Raw genomic sequence first — 9,944 nt, 5'->3', positions numbered from 1 at the left:
AAGCTAAGGGCACTATATCTATTCTACAATAAGGGTCACTTAGTAACTCTAGAATTTCATTTCCAGGTGCTGTCCGAGCCCACTAGTCCCAACCCCCAGCCCTGTGGGTCCAGCCCTGACCACTCGCTTCTAAGGACTACAACTCCCAGTCTGAGGGAGATCCTTACGCATGCGGCCTGACGACCTACGCCTACATTTCCCAGCAGGCCGAGCGGCTACGCTGACGTACGCGTGCGCTCTTGGTCGCTTTTGCCAACTCTGGTTTGACCTACAGCCGGCAGGAGAAGATGGCTGCGCCGGTAGTGTCTCGGCTCTCCCTGCAGGTGAGAGAACGGAGGTCCTGAAAGCCAGCGGGAGAAACCCTCCTGGGGTGACTCGTACCAGACTCCTAAGTTCCACGGTTCCAGGCCACAGCTGGGGAGCGTGGCCGCCGTTCAAGGTCGCGGGGCCAGGCGAGTGGGGGGCGACGCCAGGCGGCCTGGGCAGCCCCGCTTTCCCCCCGGGATGCACGCGGGCCGGTGGGCTTGGGGCTGCGCGTGTCCTACCTTGGCGTCCTCTGAGCACAGCCTCGAGAAGCAGCTGGTTTGAAGGGCACAGGTGAAGGGGGTCTCTCTATGTTGTGGTGGTCAGACCTGGCCGGGGTCACCAGTAATGCTAAGGAATATTTGTAAAAGCACATTTCACGTTTTAATAAAAAAGTGAGACCGAAAAGTTAAAATGACTCGTCCTTGGCTGCTCAGCCAATAAGGGGTAGAGCTGAGATTCGAATCCACAGAGTTGGAAAGAAAATTCGTGCTCTTTATATTACATGATGCTTTACATATCATGACAGCGTACAGCTTCCGTAAGTTTTCCATAACCCTTACAACCGGTGTAGTACACTTAGAGCTGGAATTTTCTGAAGGTGACCTGTGCCTTTGCAGGTGCCTTTTAAACTCTGGATTCCAACTATTGATAGACAAGATACCATCTCAACAATATCAAGGTAGTATTTTGATAGACAAGGTACTAGGGCTTGTTCTCACATCAGAGGCTGGAGTACCCAAAGAATTCATCTGTATTTTCAGATAGCATTTGGATTCTAAGAAGGTCCATCTCTTGCAGTTCATGCCTGGAATCCTCCCACTTTTTATTAAAATCATGCTCGAGGGTGGTAATATAAATGCCGAAAATCTTGTTAAAATTTTTGGAAGACACATTTCACCAAACTTAGTGTTTTCTCTCTCAGTGGTGTGCTTGCCTCAGCCTACTCCTAGTAAACCAGGAAGTTAGAAGTAGAAAAGCAATTTCCCAAGCAACCTGGAATGATTTCCAGTGGGGAAATTTACTCCTAGGTAATAAAGAGCAGCTCACCCTCATGTAATCTATGTGATGATACAAGGAAACATGAGAAGCGAATCATCTAGAAGTCATGTTTACTGTTTATTATTGCAGGTGTAAATGCAGAAATCCTTTAAGTAGTCTCATTTGGATCTACTTTCTCTTTTTGTTTTAAAGGTGCGATGCTTCAGTACATCTGTGGTCAGGCCGTTTGCCAAGCTTGTGAGGGTATGTCTTTTGTGATTGTAAAGCAGATGAATGTGTGTGAATCAGACAGCAGTACACTTAGGGGCATGGGTTTTGTATAGTTACCCCTAAACCTTTATGCATGGTCTGTGGTTCCCCAAATATGATGGGGGTGATGGGGCTAGGGGACGGAATAATGTTGAATGCCTGCCGTGGGACAGGCCCATGCATAACCTTTAAGTAGGAGAATTTCTTAAAACCCGATAACAGTGATGGGAGGTAGCTGGTCTTCCCATTTTACAAAAAAGGAAACAGACTTTGGGAAAACTTGCCCGAGGTATGCGGGCCTCTCACTGTTGTGGCCTCTCCCGCTGTGGAGCACAGGCTCCGGACGCACGGGCCCAGCCACTCCGCGGCATGTGGGATCCTCCCGGACTGGGGCACGAACCCGTGTCCCCTGCATCGGCAGGCGAACTCCCAACCACTGCGCCACCAGGGAAGCCCTTCAGCTTAGTCTTAAAGCTGGACTGAAACTAAATCTTGCTCATCCAAAGCCTAAGCTTTTCCACTACAATCACACAGTACCAGTAAGCATATGTAGTCATACATTGACGGTAGTGTGGTTTTAAAAGCCAGTGGTTCATTGTAAAAACTAATTCAAGCCTCAGGCACTTAGTAAATTGCTAAAGGGCTCCATTAAACTGAACATTTATGGAGCTCTGTAAGGGATATTTGCAGTATTACTCTGAAATGTATAAAAGTATGCTTGTGTATGTTTCATAAACACCTGTTTGCCTGGTTCTAACATGTTCAAAACTGCCTTCTATCAGTGTTTAAAACCTCCCAAACTTGGAACGGAACTAAGTAGTTATTGAATTCAAAGGAATCCTAAGCTCATCTCATAATTAACATAGTTGAATTATAGATAGTTAGAGCAGAAGGGGACTTCAGACACCATGTTTCCTAAACCCCTCGTTTTAAGGTGAGAAATTGGAAGCTCACAGATAGAGTGACCTGGCCAAGGAAACATCCCTCATTTTGAGACTTGTCATTCAGGATAGCTCTTTGATGACATATTTAAACTGTTTTGTGCTATAAAAGATGTATTTTTTAAATTATAAATATTTCTTTCTGCTATTGATACTGTAGTATTGTCTTAACTGATTTTCTTTTTCGCTTCCTCCCCTTCTCCACCCTTGTTTCTAAAGCCTCCTGTTCAGGTATACGGTATCGAAGGTCGCTATGCCACTGCTCTTTATTCTGCTGCATCTAAACAGAATAAACTGGAACAAGTAGAAAAGGAATTGTTGAGAGTAGCAGTAAGTAGCCTTTCCTGTTCATTACTTATTAAGTTCTCGTTGTATATATTTTGCTTAGATATTTGACTCTGCATCCCTAATGAGGTATATCCTAAGAGAAAGAGCTGCAAGAAAAAGGAAAAACATATTTTCTGTAATGATGTTGATAGTAATAATACTGGGTATTATCGTTCTGAACCTATTGTATAATAGGTACAAACTGACGCAGGTAAGGATATTCATATTAGGAACCAAGATTTGGGGCTCAGAGAAGAAATAGAAAATCTAAATTTAAGATGGTAGTTTAAGAAACATTGTCATTTCAAAAGAGAATTAAAAAGTCACCTTGATAATCTTTGCTTGTATTTCCAGGTATTTCCAAAACAGTCTTTAGAATATATTACGATTTTGTTTAATTGGGAATTTATTTTCCTTATGAAGCCTTTTGTGAGGAGAAAATGAGCAGAGCACGCTGGGCAGCAAAATTAGTGAAGGTGCAAGAGTTTCATGGCGATAATAGAGAACTGGCAAAGACCACAAGGCTACAGGGGAAAGTTTATTTTTACGTGTTTTTTAAACATGAAAAGAAGAGTAAATGAACTGAATTAACAAAAGCCTACAGTGTAACTTAAATAGAAGAATCCCCACTGCAGTTTCCCCTGAGTTTTCTAGTTAACACATTTTGTTTCTTCCCCTGCTCCTTTTACAGTAAGTCCCCTACAGAAAAACGAGTTCCGTTCCAAGAGCGCGTTCATAGGTCCAACAAAGTTAGCCTAGGTACCCAGCTAACACAATTGGCTGTATAGCACTGAACTGTAGTAGGCTTATAATACTTTTCACACAAATACATAAAAACTAACAAACAAAAAGCAGAACATTTTTAACCTTACAGTACAGTACCTTGAAAAGTACAGCGGTACAGCACAACAGCTGGCATCCAGGGGCTGGCATCGAGTGCACAGGCAAGAAGAGCTACTGACTGGAGGAGGGAGAGGAGGTGGGAGATGGTAGAGCGGAAGGATCGTCAGCAACAGGAGACGGAGGGCTGCAGTTTCACTCACATCCCGGGCTTGAAATAAAGATACTGTACTCTATACAGTACAGTACTTTCTAGTTCCCACCTCTGGCAGTAAGTTCTGCATTAAAGAAGGGGGATGTACAGCTAGTATATAATCTCTCCAGAGAAAGTTGTGTTCTTTTTTTTGATTTTATGTTTTAAGAATTTCTTATAATTTTTAATCAACTTCTAAAGATTTTTTTTTTTAATCTTACTGTTTGTTAGAGGGGATAAAAACCTTCACAGACTAGTTGTATAGAACAATAAGTTTTGTTCGTTTTTTCATTTTGAGCTTTTGTGGGAATTTTTGTCCTAACAGACAGTAATTTTAGCTCTGTTTTCCTCCCTTCGTCCATCTATCTCTGCAGATAACGCTTTTGATCTCAGTTGGTACCGTCAACTGTTCTGACCCTCACAGAATCATACTTACTGTTGGAGACACTCGGGGGACGGGTAGCAGGAGCAGACAGGGTCACACACAGGCTTTCGGGAGGTGACGGTGACTGCCCGCCGCTCGTCCCACGCACCCACTTTAGACCTGAGCACCGGTGCTCGCCAAGGGGCCAGTGGCTGGCTTGTGGACGTTAGAATGGGGTTTAATTAAAACTTGAAGTCGGTTAAGACGTGGAGACATACAGAGGAGGCCATTACCTTAAGACTCTTTATAAAAGAAAATCAGCCATTTCTTGGCACTGAGAGGAAAATATGCTGCCCAGGTGTCACTGACTGTCCATGGGTGATGCAGCAAAAACAGATAAGAAACATGAAAAACTGTATGGTTCCCACTCCGGAATGCTTGTAGTTTGTATAAGCTAGCAGTTTTTATGGAAAACTATTGTTTCTTTGGGGTCGCTCAAGTTGAAGTTTTAGCATTAGATGGCAGTGTAGGCAGGTAGCTAGGATCAGAGACAGAAATTGTCCAGGAGCCCAGGAGAGGGTGCTGATAGAGGGGTTGAGGGGCTAATAGAGGTGCATAACTGAAAGATGCCCAAATGGAAACAGCCGTCGGTTTGCTGGAGCTCTGGCCTGACACTCAGGGGAGCAGAGTGCCGGAAGCTGCACGTGATCACTGACCAGACGTTGGTGACGTAACACAGCAGAGACAAAGTTGTGCCTCTCGTGGTAGTTGCACTCCCGTTCTTTGGCCGTTTTTCCTCCCAGACTGGCTGAGGCTGCTCTGGAAGCCCCAGAGCTCCCGCACAGCTCTGGGTTGGTTCTCCTGCGCTCTCTAAGGGGCAGGACAGAATCCGGGTCAGCCTGAGAGGGAGAGGCCGGGAGGCCGCCTGCAGTCAGCACATCTTGTCAGGTCTGCACTTGAGTGTGGGCATCATTAGCGTCCTCTTAGCATGGGAGACACTAGAGTATTACCCATAGTAGGTGCATTAAAATAGGTGGTGAATTGAATCTTTTGGCTGCTTAGGTTTTCTAGAATCTCTCTTGAAAGGCAAAAATAAATTTAAGAAACTTCATTAAAGTGGTTTTAAGTATTTTCAAGAAATACTGTATCCTGTGTAAAATCATCTTAAAAGCAAAGAAAATTTCGTGATTGTAAACTTCCCTTCATGTGCTTTGAGAGTGCTAATTTTATTTATGAAATATATGATTCATCTGAACATATGTGTACGGAAGCTAGGATCATTTATGGCCTAAAGAGTTTAAGAAATTATTTTTTGGTACTTTTAGCAAATCTTGAAGGAACCCAAAATGGCTGCTTCTGTTATGAATCCCTATGTAAAGCGTTCCATTAAAATGAAAAGCCTAAATGATATGACAGCAAAAGAGAAGTTTTCTCCCCTCACGTCCAACCTGATCAGTAAGTATTAGATGTTTTTTATTGAAGGCTCTGAAAATTCTGCTCCTGAAACTGTCCTGCATGGGCCGGGAACCCCAGCTCCGCCTGCCTTTCGGCAGTGAGGAACCTTGGTCTCCCCCAGCCTGCTGAGCCACAGTCTGCATCTTAACTGGCTCCGCAAGTGAATCGTTCGGGCGTTAAAGTTTGAGGAGCATTGTCTAAAGGATATTAAGATGCAAGAATGCCTGATTGCACAGTTTCAACCCATGGGCGAGACCAGTGGGACTCATACCAAGAAAATGGTTTGTAACCAGTGGCTGTGCCCCGCCCCGTCCTTGAAGACATTTGCATTCTTTGGTACATTTGAGTTGCTTTTCAAATCCCATGATCACTCAGAATTCAAAGAAAGCATGTAGTGAATATAGACAGTGTGTTAATTTCAGGATTTATGGCCAACACTGGTATCTGTGGCATAAACCTGAAAATCAGATTGAAAGCCGTATCAAGAAATCTACTGCAAATCCATGTAAGATACACACACCCTTACAAACTTATATCTTTGTTTGTTCAGTCTTTTTTTTTTTTTTTTTTTGAACATTGCGTATTCTTTTTAAGTAAGTTGCATCTTCTCCGTTCACATTCTTAAATGACATTGAATTTTAAGGCCGCAAATCTAAGTTTGCGTTCGAGGTGAATATAATGCTTCATGAATGACCTGATTTAAGTGAAATACCTTTATTTTCCCAGGTTTGCTTGCTGAAAATGGTCGCTTGAACAATACCGCTGGGGTCATTTCTGCCTTTTCCACCATGATGAGTGTCCACCGGGGAGAAGTGTCTTGCACAGTTACCACCGCATCTGTAGGTGACGGGCTGTTGCTGCTGCATTTGCCTTGACATCCCCTGTGTCACATTTTGCAGAACAAAAAGAAAAAGGCTAAAATCAAGAAATCGGGACAGGCGACTTGGCACTTGGGCGGTTTGCTTCATTTATACCAGCTTCTGTGAACCTCTGCTTTGCAAGGGCCAGCGTGTCTTCTTGGTGCTTCCCTAACCAGTGATTATTCATAAAGAGTGTAGATTGAGTTAAAAATGTGTCGGGAAATACTGGTTTATGTTCCGTTAAGGTTTAAGTTATTTTGTAAATGTCACACTACGTAGTTTACTGAAATGCGTGTCTAATCTTTTGTGGTGGTGAGTGGGAAGGGGTAAGGCAGAAGGGCCCTTTGGTCTTACTGACTCACTGAAGTGGACTGAATTTTGAAACCTACACTATTCTGGGCGCTTTATTTTAATATCAAAGGTCTGGGTGAAGCAGAAGTGTTATTATCTTCATTTTACCGATGAGGAAACTGAAGCCCAGGGGAATAAGTCGCTTGCTCGAGGTCACAGAACGTGGAACTAGGATTTGAACACAGGCCTCTCTCTCAGAAGTCCGTGTTCCTTAATCTGCACTACCTCCCCAGAATTAATTTTGTTGTTGTCTTAAGTATGTATGCTCTTCCCACTGTAGTTCAGTCAAGGTAGGGAAACAGTCTGTGGGGCTTAATTATCAGTAGAGCATGGTAGATTTACTTGGGGTACGCAGCACCTGACCTCACCTAGATTAACATTTCTAGTGTTGAGAAGATATTCTAACTCTCCAAAAGAGCATAATATGAAGGAGACATTTTAGTACATAGTACCTATTCGTACATTTGTAGTTCAGTAGTTGGTGCCCCCAAAGCACATTCCTGGCTGAGAGTCAACACAGCTCAAATGTTCTCCGGAGCCCACCGCGACTGCACTGGTTCTCCTTGACCATAGAGCTCAGACCAAGCTCCCCTGGCCAGATGGTCACACCATCCCCATGGCCAAGCACATTCAGTGGTTACAAGGACATGATTTTGTAAGTTTCTTAGAACCAACTGATGCTAATGTTTTTGACATTGAGTCTCCCAGGTAAATAATTTCCACCCTTAAAAAAAAAAAATATATATATATATATATACACCTTGATTAATGACTAGGGGCACAGACTTTAGAAATAGGCTGATTTCAAATATTGGCACTAGTCCTCACTTGCTGGTGGGACCTTAAGTGAGTTCTTTTTTTTTTTTTAATTAATTTTTATTGGAGTATAGTTGATTTACAATGTTGTGTTAATTTCAGGTATACAGCAAAGTGAATCGGTTATACATATATCCACCCTTTTTTAGATTCTGTTCCCATATAGGGCATGACAGAGTATTGAGTAGACTTCCCTATGCTATACACTAGTCTCTTACCAGTTATCTATTTTTTATAGGTATATATATATGTGTGTGTATTATGTTTATCCCAGTCTCCCAATTTATCCCTCCTGCCCAGGTGAGTTCTTCTTAACCACTGTGAGCCTCAGTTCTCCCACATGTGAAATGGGAACAGTAACTCCTGACCTCCCGGAGTTGTCCAGGTTAAAGGAGATGGTGGTATAAAATGCCTGGCACACACGGGTGCTTCGCACGCGGCATGTGTCTGAATGGAAGGTGGGGCGTATACTTCTGAGTTCTCTAACCTCAGAGCCTCAGCGATGATTGATGGAGCACTGATAGACTTCCCCACCACCACCCCGCAAAAGACACTGTCGGATCTTTGTAGAGCTTAAAGACTTCTTTGCTAGCTTTTGGACTCTTGGGTGTGTGGGTTGGGAGGTAGGATTTGTGACAGGTGAAATGCCGCTCCTTCAGCAACATTTGCCGTTCTCACCCAATCGGGGGTAAAAGTTGGGGCAAAGAGGAGAGAACACTGTCTGGATGGTCAGGGCACTTGCTCTGTAGGAACAAGATCACAGAGCTATGCTGACTTCAGGAGCCAGCCGCCTGCCCGGGCTCTGTGACCTGCAAAGAGTGGGGTGGCATGCCAGAGCTCCTGGTACCCGCAGATCCCAGGTCAAACTGCAGCTTTTCATCCAAGGGAATAATAGACTCAGGCTGCACCCGGGGGAGCTGCGCGGAGGAGAGGCCTGCATCCTCAGGCATTATAAACTTCAGGTTTTTCCCCTAATCGTTACTTCTAAGTTGTACTGCTAGTACCATGGAGCAGAGATGGGCAGTAAGTGAACCTAACCTCCCAGTGTGAGCTGCCCATGTGTTCTTGTGAGGCAGGGCCTTTGCACACCCCAACACCAGCCTTGATGAGTGACCATTGCGGCACAACTCCAGGATGGGTCCTCAGATATCTAACAGAGGAATTCACAAGGCCTGTCTTGGTGATACGTTGCCAGAGGGATGTTTTTTCTCTCCTTCAACTATAGTAACTTTCTGTTTTGCTTTATCTAAATTTAAAGGATGGTTTTGTCCTTTTTTAGCCTTTAGATGAAGCCACTCTTACCGAATTAAAAACAGTCCTGAAGAGCTTCCTAAGTAAAGGCCAAGTATTGAAATTGGAAGTTAAGGTAGGTTTTTAATTACGTACGGTACGTTTCCTCAGGTTGTTTGACACCTAAAATGGCTATAGAAAGTGGAAAATTAGATTTGATTATGTAAAAACTTGCCTGTAGTAGAACCTTCATATTTATATTCAATATAAATGATTGAGTCCATTCACAATTTGACTTCTGTCATTTTCTAGATATAATTGTTCCCGCTTACAGTTATGTAGCACGTAGACTTTTCAGAGCACTTTTTCATCTTTCTTTTTGATTAGTGAAATGTCAATGTGTTTTCACATTTCCAACCTATTTTCTTTCCTAGATTGATCCATCAATCATGGGTGGAATGATTGTCCGTATTGGAGAGAAATATGTTGATATGTCTGCAAAAACCAAGATTCAGAAGCTGAGCAAAGCGATGCGGGAGATTCTCTAAAAGTGTTGATTTCCTAAAAGTGAAAGTTCTTAAACTTGGAGCAACAATAAAATGCTTCCTGAACAGAATATACTATGTTTACTGTCTTTTAAAGTGGAAATATAGGGAGCCTTATTTTTATATCTTTCACGATCCCCTTAGCTTAAAGGTTAAAAGGCCTTTTGGAACTTAGTTTGTGTCGATTATTCTTAGGAATTTATGGAAGCTTGTATCCCTTAGGAAAAAGTTAACCTTTATACCAGGGACTGTTAAGTACTTCATGTATCTTACCTCATTTCCTTTGTCTTCAAGGCCTGAGCCTGCACGTGGAGTTAAGGTAAAGCAAACCGGTTGTCATCTCCAAGTTTCAAGTGCTGGGGCCCATCTCTAGTCAGACACTGAAAGTGGTCCCTGAGCCCACGCTGGTCAGACACTGGCAGCTGCTCCCCCTCTGCTGCTTCACACTTCTTGCAACTTCTGCAGCAC

The 9,944-nt window shown here is 43.3% G+C and overlaps 1 protein-coding gene across 1 annotated transcript; it reads left to right on the top strand.

Annotated features, from left to right (window-relative positions):
• Positions 1-217: 217 nt before the first annotated feature.
• Positions 218-9,549, top strand: ATP5PO (ATP synthase peripheral stalk subunit OSCP). Its single transcript, XM_024758330.1, has 7 exons — positions 218-323; positions 1,498-1,548; positions 2,715-2,825; positions 5,545-5,674; positions 6,401-6,513; positions 8,981-9,067; positions 9,366-9,549. The coding sequence occupies exons 1-7, from the start codon at positions 288-290 to the stop codon at positions 9,477-9,479; spliced, it is 642 nt and encodes a 213-aa protein (XP_024614098.1). The 5' UTR covers positions 218-287; the 3' UTR covers positions 9,480-9,549.
• Positions 9,550-9,944: the final 395 nt, after the last annotated feature.

The sequence above is a fragment of the Neophocaena asiaeorientalis genome, unplaced genomic scaffold (genome assembly GCF_003031525.2).
Source record: "Neophocaena asiaeorientalis asiaeorientalis breed wild unplaced genomic scaffold, Neophocaena_asiaeorientalis_V1.1 scaffold45, whole genome shotgun sequence".
In the NCBI taxonomy this organism is placed as follows: domain Eukaryota; kingdom Metazoa; phylum Chordata; class Mammalia; order Artiodactyla; family Phocoenidae; genus Neophocaena; species Neophocaena asiaeorientalis.
The sequence above is the reverse complement of the archived record's forward strand: the minus strand, read 5'-3'. Positions and strand labels throughout refer to the sequence as shown.